Source organism: Triturus cristatus, chromosome 10, assembly GCF_964204655.1.
Source record: "Triturus cristatus chromosome 10, aTriCri1.1, whole genome shotgun sequence".
NCBI lineage: Eukaryota > Metazoa > Chordata > Amphibia > Caudata > Salamandridae > Triturus > Triturus cristatus.
The window spans coordinates 1,021,241,306-1,021,257,116 of record NC_140593.1 but is presented as its reverse complement, the minus strand read 5'-3'; the positions used below and the strand labels follow the sequence as shown (position 1 = coordinate 1,021,257,116).

The following is a 15,811-nucleotide window of genomic DNA, read 5'->3' as shown; positions in this document are numbered from 1 at the left end:
TTATATATATATTTATATATATTGCATCTCTACAAAATGTGCTTGTTACTGCTTGCTATTCTGATCAAGCATGTAATCTATGAAAGCTCCAATACTGGAGTAAGAAAATAAGTTACTTACCTTTAACTGTAGTTCTCCAGATTCCCATGCGACCCACCCACCTCCCCAGGGAAGCTTGTCTTTATTTCTCTCAGTGTTCTATGTATGGCATGGTACGCACTAATGCTTTGAAAATCTGAGGCCCTGCAGCTTCTCTCATGTAGGTTCCAAAGGGTTTGGTCCATATTTTTTAAGGACACTGATATGTTCTCAAACAAAAGGGCCTTAGGCCTCTATGTTCTCTGTCTATTGTGACATTACTTTTATAAGGGACCGGGGACTCCCATCTCGGCGACGAGGAATGATTCAAGCATGTGAATCTATGAAAGATTCCAATACTGGAGAACTGCAGTTACAGGTAAATCATTTATTTATTTTATTTTTCAACTGTTACCTGTGTTTGGAGAAGCTGGATATATTTATGAAAGGGTCATAGTATGGGTTTTTGCAATTAATTATACTGCATGGTTGGCTAGAGAGATAACCAATCTACTGGATTTCCTGTATGGTGGGCATACTCCTGCATGATACACGCAACTCTGAAAATGATTGAATTGCTAGGCCACCATACCATGGAGACACTTGTATGAGTCATGATATGGCTTGATCAGGTGTGTGCCTTACCAGGGTCCATTGTTGGGATTGAATCAGACTTTCCAAATTGGGAAATGTGCTAAGCCAGAGCCTGAACATCACCTCTTTACCCTACTATGTTAAATTTGATAAGTTTGTGCCGTTGCAAAAGTTGGGGGGATTTATGTGTGCTGGGCTTGTCTGCCATGGTGGCCAGACATATCACACTGCAGAGGAAGAAAAGGTGATTGATGTTCAGTAAGGTGCAGGGAGAGACTGTGTTACCAGAAGGGAACAAGAAGAACAATTTAGATAGTATATTACTTTACTTCCTATATTGACATAGTGCTTAACATCCAAGTATGGGTGTCTAGGCTAAGTTCAGTAAAACAATATCCCTGAGGGGTATATTACCTTGCCCAAAGTTACAGGACCCAGAATTACTGGGTTTTGTAACACCAGAACCTGTTGTTACTGGGTGCTGATCTGCACCTAGTAACAGAACCTCTGGCTCCAAGGCTTCGGCTGCAAAATCAGGTGCTGCCTAGTGCCTACCCAAACCCACCAGTTGTGGTCCCCAACAAAAGGCAACACAGAGCCTACCCAGACACCTCCAGTAGTGTAGCAAGAATGCCATGGGCCCTGATGCACGCAAAGAAAATACCCCCTTTGTCTACTTTTGGGGTAGTAAATACTGGAACTGTCATTGGTCAATGGGCCCTTCAGGGCTTTGGCACCCGGTACCACTGCACCTGCTGCACAAATGGTAACTATGGCCCTGCTTCTGGACCCAGAGACCTGCTTTGGCTCACTTGCTCAGATTTACCATCTCTCGGGCAGATGATGAATCTGTGTCTGAAATCTCACAGTATTGGGAAGACACGCACGTTTAAACCTGGCAATTTCGGATCTTCACAGTGGCAACTGCCGCACAACGAAAGCGCGGGGGTTGAGGACAGGACGAGGAATTGAGGGTAAAAATAGTATTTTAAAAAAACATACCTGCCCCGACACCGATGGTCGCCTCAGTGCTTCCCCCCCTGCAGTCTCAGGGAAAGCACAGGTTCCCCACCCAATCCAGACGCTGCTCTAATGCTATGAGAGTAGTGCCAGGATTGGTCTGAGTGGCCTGGTCTGCTGCTCAGACACTGCCTGGAAGCCTGTGGCTTTTCTCCAACCTGGCTGTAAACACAGCTGGGGTGGAGAATGAGAAGAGCACATGTCCATTTAGCTGACCTAAGACAGCCGGCCAAACTTGCATGTGCACTTGTAAGTGCCCACCACTCCTGCCTGTCTTGGCTGGGCTTGCCCCGCACACACTCACGTCAGCCAGAGCCCGTCACAGAAAAATAAAATGATATTGTTTTAATATCATTTTATTTTTCTGTGACTGACAGATCATTGGGGCGAAGCTCCTCCACCATCACGGAGGAGCTGCCCCTGGGTCTCTACATAGGTATTTCTCTTTAGGGAACTTTGAGCAACAATGCCGGAGTTCTGGCAGGGAGTTAGGAACCAGAATCATTAGTTACTGCTCCCACAGCCACATCCACCTCCAAGCTGCGGGCATCCAGATACATGGCGCTAATCAGTCGTAACTAGGGTGACCAACCGTCCGTAAATTTCACGTCCCTTCCGTAATTTGGACCTCACGTCCGTTTTCCATAAGGATCCCTTTTACCAACGCCTTTTGTCCATAATTTTGGGCCTTGCAGGGAGCAGAGCTGTTCCCCTGCACGAGGCCTCAGCTCCCTGATGCGACTGCCTCACACTCATCCTCGGAGCACAAGAGCAGCCCCACACTGCCCATTGTCATTCTGTCTGCTGGCGGAGTGCCGCATACAGAATGACAAGGGGCCAGTTTGGGGTGTAAGAGCATGTGGTGGGCCTCCTCCTGCCACGGTCTAGGGCAGGGCATCCTATTAAGGTTAGATGGAAGAAATGTACAAAACAAATGTACAAAGTCAAAAAGAGGTTATAGTTCTTACACAGTCTCATTATTTCAGAGCTGAAACATTTTTAATATTATATAAAACGAAGCCATAGTTGATGCTTTTTAATTTATTTTATGCAGCTAACATCCATTGACAAAGCCAATAGTCATGGCTTGTTGTAGGTCTAATGTTAGTGGATGCAATGATGGAAACAGCAAAATACCAGTCGGGCGGCACATTATGCTCTGCACATATTTTTTGCTAAGGTGTTTCAAGCCACGCCCTTGATTACATCAGACATGCCCCTTGGAGAGACCCCCAGTTTTTTTCATCCCACTTAAAGCCCTGGAAACAACACCATGTCACAGTCACCTCAAATCCTGGCACTGTGCATCATGCATTACTCATGACTTCCAAGTTTTCAGATTGCCTATGTGCAGGGGCATAGTGAACCCTCCCCCACCCCTTGCTTTAGGAACTACAGTGTGGGTGTAGTTCTTGATGGGCTCTTCTGTCTGCAACTGGATGGGTGGGTGGATAGGCGGGTGGATGGATGAAGGGAGGATGGAAGGATGGGTGGCTAAGTGAAAGGGGAATCGTGAGAGAAAGGGAGGATGGATGGATGAATGATAGCATGGATGAATGATTGACAGAATGGATGGGCGATTGGGTGCATGGATGAGTGAAAAGAAGAATGCAAAGATGGATGAGTGAAAGAACGCAAACATGAGTGAAAGGGAGGGTGGAGAGCTGGAAGAAAGGATGAGTGAAAGGGTGAATGGGTGGACGGATGAGTGACTGGGTGGATGGATGAGTAGGTGAAAGGATGGCTGGATGGGTGAAAGGGTAAATGGTTGGATGGACGAGCGAATAGTTGTATGGGTTGAGGAGTGGATGGATGAGTGAAAGGATGGCTTGGGTGAAAGGGTAAATGGTTGGTTGGATGGATGGATGAAAGAGTGGATGATGGAAGAGTGGATGGATGGGTGGAAGGATGGATTGGGTGGGTGGATGATGGATGGATGAGTGAAAGGGTGGATGAAGGGATGGATGAGTTAAATGATGGATGGAAGAATAGATGATGGATAGGTTTACAAATGGTTGAAAAGGTTTGGATATGGATGGGCACACAGATGGAAGGACAGAATTAATGGTAAAAAACTGAATGATGGATGAAAGAAATAATAGATGACAGAATGTAAATTTGAAATGGTGAATATCAGGGGTTTGATGGAAGGATTCATGGCTAGATCCTTGGACAAGAGAGCTCTTCTGGGGAGGGTTGTGATGACTTACTTTGCTTTCTTGGTGCCATAAGAGCTTTAGTTCAAAGTGGGAGGTATTTACATTTTCTGGCTATTCTCTTGCCTATGTGTTACTATTCTGTATTTGCTGTCTGCTTATGGGATCTATACATCATGCATATGACATTTCGAGTGACACACAACTGCTACTTGAACGTTACACTAATTGTAAATGTTTGCATGTTTTGTTTTAGGTGTAAGGTTTTAGGGAGAGCCTCATAGTGCCATGAGCTGTGCTTGAGATGTATCTTGTGTTTGTAGCAATAGGCAAGGCGTAAAAAATAATCTATGTAAAAGTGTATCGACTGCATTCTTTAAGAAAGCTGCAGGGTAAAGCAACTTTTGTGACTTCCGTCAGCTTGTGACACTCTATGAGAAGCCCCCATAGGCAAAGTTAAAGTCCATATTTTAAGTTCCACTTGCTGAAACACCCATAATACGTTCCCTATAGTGGGCTCATAACAGCAATCCTCCCTTTAGTTCACCTATGGTTGCCGCTTTACATCTCACAATAGCACTCAGATATGAGATGCTAGTAACAAAGTCTATCCGAGCAGATCTTCCTGACCACTTCTCTCACCAAACATGCCTGCTCAGGACCATGACTTGTAAACAAAATATCAGACTGGACAACCCAGTGCAGTAACCCTATAAATAGATTATCATATGAAATACCACTAAAAGACCAGCACAATTGCTCAAAGCTGCAAGTATACCGAAAAACCGTGAAGTGCACGATTGTCCCAACCTAATATAAAACGTATTTTGACTTTTTCTTAAGTGGTTGTCTACTTTTTACTTTTATACTATCCCGCAACTTCCTCCGATGTGTCTGTAAAACTTACCCTTTGTCCCGAAGTTTTGTCCTGAATTTTGACCTTCTGTCATGAATTTTTGTCCTGAATTTTGACCCGCTGTCCTGAATTTTTACACTAACCGTCCTGAATTTGCACTCATGCCATTTGGTCACCCTAGTCCTAAATGTTTATATTATCCAAAGCAAATGGTGTTCTCTTTTTTAGAAGTTTAGTAGGATGGATGACGTTATACCTCAGCAGAGGTCACATTCCTGTATGGATTCATACATAAGTTTGCTCTTCGAACAGCACACCCTGAGTTCGATTTCCTCACATGGGATCTCGAGTACGTATTTACGCCCCGAGTCCACATGCTGGTTAGTGTTATTGAAGCGAACAGACAGGCAATTAGGTAACCGTGTTATTTTTTCTAGCTTTTTCAGAAGCCTGATATAAACCAGATGGCAGAGAACGGAAACACGCCCCTTCACGCCGCCGTGACCTTTGGAAACACGCGCATCGTGTCCATGTTGCTAAGCTTTCCCAGAATTCATGTAAATGCGCTGAATCATGACTGCGGCGGCGCCAGCGCATTTCATCTGGCTGTTACATATGGTAATGTTTCTAATATGTCTTGAAGAATATGAAAGTAAATTACTTTTACCGATATTGGTCTGTGATCAAAACCTCTAAATTCACCACACTCAAATATATCAACGATTTGTGTTGTGAGACTTGAACATAAGGTTCCGGAATGTACACAAACCTGGCATACGTAATAGCAACAATGACTTATGCTGAAAAGCGCTGCTCTCTCGTAAGAACTCTTTTTCGAGAACTAGCGTTTTCCAAAATATCTCAAATGTGTTTTGTTTAATATATACGTGCTCTATTTGCATTCTGTTTTAATGGAGTATGTATGCAGGGAATTTCCATGGGTCATGAAAAGTGGTACAGTAAGGCTGTCCCTACATCTTTTATTTCTTTAAGCTCCCATAGGTAGGGCCATTGGAATTATGTGGCACGCAAATTATGTGGCAGCACTGACTAAATTATGGACTAGAAAATGTAAATTATTCGGTGTAATGTTTGCACATTTTGGGACAGTATTACTTGATTATTTTATAATTTTTACGCGCTTTAACACCGTCTGGGCATAGGTTTCACCACATTAGTACTGGTTTAACACCCAGATATAGTTGTAAGCAACAGAAATGTGACCAGTCAACCTTTGTGAACGGCTTTCCACTGCTTGGCAGCACGTGTTGCTGCATTTTTAGTACCTTTTGATCAGTGGAGCCCTGTAATGTGCAGGAGTGTTGCGGGCACACACAGGTACACACTTTCACATGCACACATGTATACTCACACCCAGCACGAACACACACACCTATTCACAGCATGCATGCACGCACAAATAAACATTCATACATACACCCACGCACCCAACATTATTAAACAAGCATTGGCATAGCCAATGGGTCTCGCCTTTGGGACCTTATAAGTGTTTAGCGATGCAACAGTTGCATAACTAAATACTTATAAGGTCCCAAAAGCTAGACCTATTGGCTATGTCAAGCGGCCGTGGGGCCGCTAAAGTGATCGCAATCAAACATCAAAGCAGCCGTGCGGCCGCAAAAGTGAAAGTAATCGCGATCAAGCGCGGCGCGCGGGTCCGCGCACATGCACTGTAGCTCTAGGCTGGCCATGGTAGCACTTTTTGGAGCCCTCTCAATAAGTCTCGCCAGACCAGCGCATGCGCTGGGTCAGGCTAGACCTAAAAAAAGGAGAGGAGCAACGCGGCGACCAGTAAGTCAAGATTTATATATTTTTTTGTTAGTGCTTAGTTTTGTTTTCCCCCGCCCATCCCCCCACCCGCCCCACTGTTTCGGTCCACGAGCAGCTGCCACTGTAATGAAAGCAGAAATGGCAGTCGACTTAGAGGGACACAGAGAGCAGAGTAAGTCTTTCCATCCCAACCAGAGCAGTTTCTATTTGCAGAGGGTTCAAACTTCTCAGTGGTATTAAGGACGCCAACAAGGTGGTAGACAGCAATAACACCAATTACCTTATCAGTCATACCAAAGGAAGCAGACTAGTGGTAGACCCTCCCAGCAGCCTGCTCAAGGAGGCAATCAACCATCAGAATCAAAACCCTGAATTATAACTTCCCCCTTTTCTGTTACCCACTCCAGGGGTGGGGGGGGGAAGCATTTCTTGTTATCTGGCAGAGTGGCAAAACATAACACAAGACACCTGGGTTCTGAATATTGTGCAAAATGGATATTGTCTTAGGTTCACCAGTGTCCACCATCCATACCTCCAAAACTGTTCAGTTTCCAACTCCCGTTTTTATGGTCAGAGATCACATCCTCTTACAAAAGCAGGCTGTGGAACCCATTCCTCACCAACAACAAGGAACAGGCATTTATTCCAGGTACTTCCTGGTGGAATGGAAAGACAAGAACAAATTCAGACCCATACTTGACCTCAAAACAACCTACAAGTAAATTTGGTGACAGAAGTTCCGGATGCTGGCATTACATCAAATCTATCCCCAATTCAACCAGGGAGATTGGCTCTGTTCCATCAATCTTAAAGACGCATACTTTCATATTCCAATCACCAGAAAGCGTCCAAAGTTCTTGAGGTTCGTAGTGGACAAGACCACTCTAAGTACCAATTGCTTCCATTTGGTATGAAATCACCACCCAGAACATTCTCCAAGTGCATTGCGGTGGTGGCTGCCCATCTCAGAAAACACAAAATATTAATCTACCCATTCCTTGAGGATTGGCTAATCAAGGTTTCAACATCTCAGGAAGCTCAGCATCACTACAACAGAGCTTACAATCACCTTCAAAGGTTAGGTCTTCATGTCAACTACAACATGTCAACGTTTATCCCGGTTCCAACCTCACATTATCTGGGAGCCTCCATCGACACATTGTAGGCAAGAGTGTGTCCTTTGGAGGAGAGACGCTTAATGATGCTTCAGAAGTGTCACTCTCTCATGAAAGCCTTCCATCCACCTGTGAGAGCAGTATCCTCTCTCCTCAACTCGATGACCTCCTGCATCTTCCTCACACTGAATGTCCGTTTCCACATGCGACTTCTGCAGGAATGTCTAGAGGACTAATGGGATCAAGACAAATTAGGAAAGTTGAAAATAGTATTTTGGACCTAAATAGCATACATAGTATAGAATACATACACCATGTAAAGTTGGATAGAAAAATAAATTTTTTGTATTTATATTTTATATTCATCATATTTCAATATAGTTTAAAAACGGAAGAAAAGAACATACTAGAGGGAATGATGACCTCTATATTTGAAAGTGCATAATGTTTACACATTTACAACTCTACTTCCTCTCATATGTATTGTTGCTGTGCTAAAAATCTTTTAGTTCTAAACAATGACAACAGCGAAAATATTGTTGTATATGAAATTGATTACACATTCATCAAAACATTATACAAATTCTTGTTTGGTATTGTAGAGAGAACATTCATTTCTGGCATGGCTCTGGAAATGCTAAATCCTACGCGCGTTTCTGCTATGAGCCTTCATCAGGATGCCATGTACATAAGACAGAAAGAACCTAGACAGGGTATATATAAACAAAAACATATATAAGTGTTGCATGTAGGTCCTATTTACATAGTTTGTCCCCGAATGGAATATAATCAAAACTTTTTAATCAATTAACATACAAATTTTGAGAACACTAGTCAAAAAATTGCACAAATATCTAAAGAATACTATTAAGTGCACCATCACTATTGATCATAATGAATTTGTCACCTCATTACCATCACCAGGTGTTTAAATTTAAAGATGTGAGACTTAGATGTGAAATATAAACTAAGTGCCAGAAATAAAACATTTGAAAAAGAAAAAGAGAAGAGAAATCATATAACCCAAGGGTGTATCTACCTCATTTGGATTCTCATATCAAAAATGGGGGTTCGGTATTTGATCAAAAGGGGCAGGGAAATTATTTACCTCATCATAAATGTTGGGTGCTCTAACCTCTCGGCACTTATGAGAATCCAAATGAGGTAGATACACCCTTGGGTTATATGATTTCTCTTCTCTTTTTCTTTTTCAAATGTTTTATTTCTGGCACTTAGTTTATATTTCACATCTAAGTCTCACATCTTTAAATTTAAACACCTGGTGATGGTAATGAGGTGACAAATTCATTATGATCAATAGTGATGGTGCACTTTTAGTATTCTTTAGATATTTGTGCAATTTTTTGACTAGTGTTCTCAAAATGTGTATGTTAATTGATTAAAAAGTTTTGATTATATTCCCTTCGGGGGCAAACTATGTAAATAGGACCTACATGCAACACTTATATATGTTTTTGTTTACATATACCCTGTCTAGGTTCTTTCTGGCTTATGTACATGGCTTCCTGATGAAGGCTCGCAGGATTTAGCATTTCCAGAGCCATGCCAGAAATGAATGTCCTCTCTACAATCCCAAACAAGAATTTGTATAATGTTTTGATGAATGTTTAATCAGTTTCATATACAACAATATTCGCTGTTGTCATTGTTTAGAACTAAAAGATTTTTAGCACAGCGACAATACATATGAGAGGAAGTAGAGTTGTAAATATGTAAACATTATGCACTTTCAAATATAGAGGTCATCATTCCCTCTAGTATGTTCTTTTCTTCCGTTTTTAAACTATATTGAAATATGATGAATATAAAATATAAATAAAAAATATGTATTTTTGTATCCAACTTTACACGGTGTATGCATTCTATACTGTGTATGCTATTTAGGTCCACAATACTATTTTCAACTTTCCTAATTTGTCTTGATTACAATTGATTTATGCACCCTGATTTAGGAATTCGCGTCAGGGGTACCCTTATTTTTACAAATATAATAGAGGACTAATGGGACCAACTGACGGGCAATTGGGAGGAGATAGAATTATCCCTTCATGCGAAGCTGTCCCTGAAATGGTGGTGCTCTCCAACAAACCTGTTTAGAGAGATGCCAATTTATCAGGAGGTTCCTCCTCAAACATTTAACAATGCATGCCTCACTACTGGGTTGGGAAGTCAAAATGTTTCGCCTCCAAATTCAGGGCAAGTCGTCGCAGAGAGAGACAACATATTATATCAATCTCCTCGAGATACGCTCAGTCCAGCTAGCACTGAAGGCGTTCAGATCCCACTCCCTACTTGTTCAGATGAACAATACAACCACCATGTACTAACTCAACAAGCAGGGATGGACGAAGTCCGGGTCCTTGTCTCATGAGGCCCAGACAATCTGGAAATGGCTCATAGCCAGGAACCTAACGATCACCGCAACTCACCTTCCAGGTGTCCAAAATGCTCAGGCAGATTCTCAGCAGGCTTCTACAAGAAAACCATGAGTGGAGCACCCCAGCCATCTACTTGTTCGCCACTGCAGAAAACAAAAAATGCTGAAGCTTTGCTGCAAAGTACTTCCAGCCAGGGAAACTGGGGAATGCCCTATGGATCAACTGTTCTAGCAGATTTCTCTATGCTTTTCCAATGATTCCTCTGATTCCACCAGTCCTCATCAAGCTGTCCAACTCAAGAGCCAAGATGATCTTAATAGCTCCAGAGTGGCCGCATCAATGGTGGTTCATAGACCTCCTTCACCAGTCCGCCCATCCACATCTCAAGCTGACATGCAGACCAGACCTGCTAACGAGGTTTGGAGGCCAGATGGAACACTCCAATCTCTCCTTTTTTAATTTATCAGCTTGGCTCATGAGCCAGTGCAGTACAGACACTTGAATCAGCCGCAAGACTGCATGGCCATCCTTAAAGAGGATAAGCGGCCTTCAACTCATTCCGCATATGCCTTCAAGTGGAAGAGATTCTGCATTTGGCATTCCTCCAATAATGTGGACCCTACAACTTGCCGGGAAATTGTAATTTTTCCATATTTACTCCATTTGGCAAAATCTGGCTTGCAGTTCTATTTGATAAAGTTTCACATGGCCGCTCTTGCTGTCTACAGAAAATGTCCTTCTCAAACCTCTTTTTTCAAAATCCCCATTAACAAGAATTTTATAGAGGGGTTAAAGAAGGTTTTCTCGCCTATTAGGTGTCCTTCACCGCCCTGGGAACTTAATTTAGTTCTTTCACAGCTCATGCTGGGCCCTTTTGAGCCCATACACAAGGCATCTCTACAACATCTGTCATGAAAAAACACTTTTCTCGTGGCGATCAGATGAGCCCGCAGGGTTAGCGAGATCCAAGCCCTATGCTCTCATTCAAAAGGAGACTGAAAAATCTTGAAGTTTGAGTAATTGATCAAAGACCTCTGGAGCAATCTCACATTTATTCATATCGTTTTCATAAGTCTTTCAAATGAAGTAAACATCCACCGATGTTTTACTTAAGATCCTTCACAACGTAATGCACTCCGTCCCGATGCATTTCGGGCAGAACAATGCCCTTCGTCAGGGGACCAAATAGCAGTAGTGCACAAGATCAAAACATGGAATCGTAATGAAGAGTGTCAAAACGCGCCGGCATCAAGTTTAGGAGCTTAAGTTCTGACTAGTTTCTCCATCATGAGAAACTAGTCAGAAATACTTGGCCCACCACCATTAATATATTATTAGAGAGAATTTAAGATGTTACAGTCCCTTATAACTGAACTCGGACACAAACCTCAGATGAAGGGCATTGTGGAATGCAGGAGGTGCTGATTCCATGAAAGAGACAGTATTGTATTTGCAGATATCTGGTTGCATTTATCTTCATTCTTGATATGTTCTCCTCTTCAAAACCATTACTTTTCGAGGAAACAACTGTCTGCCTGCAGAATAGAAATAGAAATTAGAAAAGAATTTCTGCTAGTACAGCGTCTAGATAGGCACATATAAAAATTAATAGAATAAAACATTTTAGGAGATATTTTTATCGCTTGTTATAAGCATTCTGGAATCCCACACATGGACAAGTGGGACAATTAAGTGTTTATGACTTCAACGAAGAGTCTCATCATGGAGAAGTAGGATTGCAAGTAAGTTTACCTTCAGTTTAAAAATTGGTATATAATATAATATACCACTCTTACAAGATCATGTTTGTGCATCTGATTGATATGTTGGCTTTATTAAACAAGGGCAAAGGTACCATGGGGACTTTGTGCAACAAACGTTGGTGCTATGCAGTACTAAGTACAGCACCAAACCTAAATATATTTTGGATTGTCCTAATAAAGTACTAGGGAAGTAGAAAGTGTATTGCTAGAATGTGTTATTCAGACCACCTTTTGCATTCTTGTTTTTTAGGACATTTGGACATTTGCCATTTATTGATAGAAGCAGGCGCTGATACAAAAAGTGCTGTGGAAGGAGTTACACCAGCACAGTTGGCACATGAACTAGGTCATGAGGATATCTCTGACCTCCTCAAACAAAATGTGAAAAATGAAGAACAATAATAATAATGTAAAGTGTCTAGCATCTCGGAATGTTTTGGAGTCTTCCCAGTTGTGTCCTTTATAGAACTGAAGTATGTTCTATGATCATACAATGCATTTGTGTTTTGAAATATAGGTATAATGTGCTTGACTGTGTATCGGATCTCACTCACATGTGGAAATGAAAAGGTTGGAATGGTATCTGTTCAAAACAAATCTCTTGAGTACTAATAAATGATTACTCATTTCATTGATGATCCTATTAGGATATTTTCAGTGATATGGTTCTTCTTATGACTGCCATTTTGTAATGTTATAAGAAGTTAACGGTGAGAGTACAGAAAAGTGAGTTAGCAATATAACAATGTTTACTGAAGGTCCCTAACTAATGGTCATCAAATCCACATCATTACTTCTTTTGAGACCAGCAGCTAATGGAGAGTAAATTAAAAACTAACACAATGGGCCAGATTTACCGAATTCTCACGCAGCGTAGTGCAGCAGCTGCAAATTCTGCGCTGCGTGAGAAGAAAAGAGCAGGAGAGCGCCATATTTACTAAAATACGATGTTCTTCTCCCCTCTCCCCAGCTCTGGCACTGAAATTAGCTGCCGTGCGCCAAGGAGACACCTTTGGGCCATAGTGCAAGGGTGTCTCAGTAAGTCAAGCATAGGTTTTGTAGTAGAAGGATACCCTTCCAGTACACAATACTAGCTTTGACTAATTTTAAACAATTTCCCACTTTGTATGCGTGCTGTACAGTGCAGCACACATGCAAAGTCTGAAAATAAAGGAGAAAAAAAGCATTTATCCAGTATTGGGATATCTTTCATAGATTCACATGCCTGAATCATTCCCCGTCGCCGAGGCGGGAGTCCCACGGTAAAACACAAAAGCAGTGCCTAAGTAAATAATAGTAGTAAAAATAGAGCCAGAGGCCTAAAACTTAGTAGCCTATCTACGTCATTATACGAAAAGAACTAAAAAACAGTTCTAGCCAATCAGGTACCAGCACTCTTTAGAACCCTCACAGCAGAGACAGTTCTCCTCAGATTTTCACCGCACGTCGTGTGGAAGGGAGTCTCCCTGAGTGCCTACTCAGTTTCTTCACCTTTTCTTCAGAATGTCTGACAAGAAAGCACTGTTTAGACCCTGCAGGACCTGTGATAAGAAGAGGGTCCATGTGGACGACCAACATGAAGACTGTATATGTCACTATAGCGCCAAGACGCCTCGGCATTCGAGCGCTTTACAAATATTTCAGTATTCAGTATATACTGTCTACATCCTAAGCATGTTGCTAAGGATTGTAGAATTTGCAGGACTTTCCCTGCTAAGACTTTGAGGGACAGGGAGGCAAGGTTGCTGTTATGGCTAAAATCTTCCTCGGCTGAGGAAGATGACAGGGCCTCGACATCTAGCAAAAGGGCTAGATCGCTTGATAGTTCTTCCAGTGAAGGGAGAAAGCATCACAAGGCCACTCATGAAACCTCTGACCATTCGCAGAGGTCTCAAATATTATCCTCTGGGTCATCGCTGTCTTCACACTCTGAGGTATCCAAAAGGCCTTCAGCGTCTAGAACCATGAGTAAAGCCCAGGTTAAGACTCTAACACTGGTTCCTTCACATACGGTGTCTGTGACTTCTGCTGCTCCTCTGTCAACGGCTACAGTCTCCACTACGTCTATTTCTTCACCTATTGTGTCTTCTAAGATATCTACTATCTCTATACAGCCTGTTTTAAAGGACTCGTCGACGAAAAGTTAATTTTCTAAGTCTCTGTCGACGACCGCGTCGACGTCGAGCTCGACGACGAAAATCCCATCGACGACGATGGCGTCGCCGATCAAGATTCCATCGACGAAGAGCTCGTCGATGGTGAAGAGTTTATCGAAGAAGACCTCGTCGACGACGGAGACCTCGTCGACGACGGAGAGCCCATCGACGACGATCCTGTCGACGACGAAGAGCCCGTCGACGACCCAGTTGGCGACCATCCCGTCGACGAAGTATACATCGACGACCATTCCGTCGACGACGAAGAGCCCGTCGACGAGTTTACTAAAGGCGATTCCACCAGTTTCTCAGACTACGCCTATCTCTTACACTCATTTTCAATTAAAGACTTTTCATAAGCAAGATTACAGCAACATATCTCCTTTACTGCCATCTAATATCCTAGAATCTTATGCAGAGGATGAGGACTTTGATGAAGAAGATGATGAGGGTCCTTTCGGTATAGCTCGGCACCCCTCGGAACTTCATATAAAATGCCAAGAGGAAGATGAGGAAGAGGATTACCAGGAGCATGTTTACCAGGAAGGCCTTTCTACACCATATTACAGACTTCCCAGAAGGGATTGGGATCATAGGGGAACGAGTCATCTCCCTCCTACGCTTATACAGGATCTCCAGGACATGCTGGCGGATTACTGCCAACGATTTCCTCCACAACAGGCTGATCCTGATTTACAACCTTTACCTGCTGAAGAGACACACTCACTACCACAGAGGGACATACCGAGTTCACCACCTCATCCTACTGGTTCTGGGCCACAATCACACCATGATACCATTTCCCCTGATGAGGAAGAGATCGAAGAGGGTGAAGTGCCTGATAAAGACACAAGTCTGGATCCTTGGGACGACTATGTTATACCAATGCCTTCTCCACCCATTCCTCAGCCTTCGGATTCTCCTCCTGAGGATATTGGCGGCTTTCACAACCTGATGCAAGTCACAGTGGAACATACGGATTGCTTTCTCCATGACTTTAAAGAAGAGCACAGAAAAAACACCACAGCGATCCCCATCATTGATTATAGCTGGAATGAGGGAATTAAAATTATGAAAACACCTGCTTCCGTTCCAGCTGTCCTCCCTCGTATTGACAAAAAATACAGTGCGCCTCCGGAAACGCCATCTTGTCTAATCGGTCCTCCCCGACCAGATTCCTTCATATCGCAAGCTGCTCAACAAAGGTCCAAAAATCCAGCTACGCCGATATCAACGCCACCTGATAAGGAAGGACGGAGATTAGACCTTATTGGTAAAAAGTTCTTCACTATGGCGGCAACCTCTATTAAAGCAGCAAACTCTTTGGCCATACTCGGTCGTTATGACCGCCAGATGTGGTCAGAGTTGTCGGAATTTATAGACCTCATTCCTGATGAACGTAAACAGGATGCAAGGAAGATACTTTTGGAGGGAGAACGAGCCGCATCAGAGATCATAGACTGCGCTCTGGACATTGCTTATACCAACTTTAGGCAACTTGCTGGTGCTGCAGTACTTAGGCACCAAGGATGGCTTAAAGCAACATCTTTTAGGCCAGAGGTACAAGCAAAAATTATAGACATGGCCTATGATGGGGAGTCCTTATTTGGGAAACATATAGATGAGGCCCTCCTAGCGATTAAGACAAATACAGATACCGCTAAATCATTGGCTGCTCTCCAATATAAACGTGGATCTTTCCGTGGTGCAAGAGGCCGCGGCTTTGCATCAAGAGGAGGTTATCAGAATCAACAATTCTGATGGATACATCTACCAGTGGATTCCTCACCTTGTGAATATCCCCTGCGCCAGCATTCCACGGAACTTTTTTCCCCAGCTCTCTACGCCGACGTGGACGTCATAATGCTTCGGCTCCGCTCGCG

General features: G+C 42.9%; 1 protein-coding gene across 1 annotated transcript in view; it reads left to right on the top strand.

Annotated features, from left to right (window-relative positions):
* Nucleotides 1-12,354, top strand: part of LOC146796448 (uncharacterized) — a 174,902-nt gene extending 162,548 nt beyond the window's left edge. The window contains exons 4-5 of the mRNA XM_085629024.1: nt 5,142-5,322; nt 12,023-12,354. Of these exons, the coding sequence (XP_085485150.1) occupies nt 5,142-5,322; nt 12,023-12,174 (333 nt within the window). The 3' untranslated portion in view covers nt 12,175-12,354. The remainder of the gene's footprint in view (nt 1-5,141; nt 5,323-12,022) is intronic.
* Nucleotides 12,355-15,811: the final 3,457 nt, after the last annotated feature.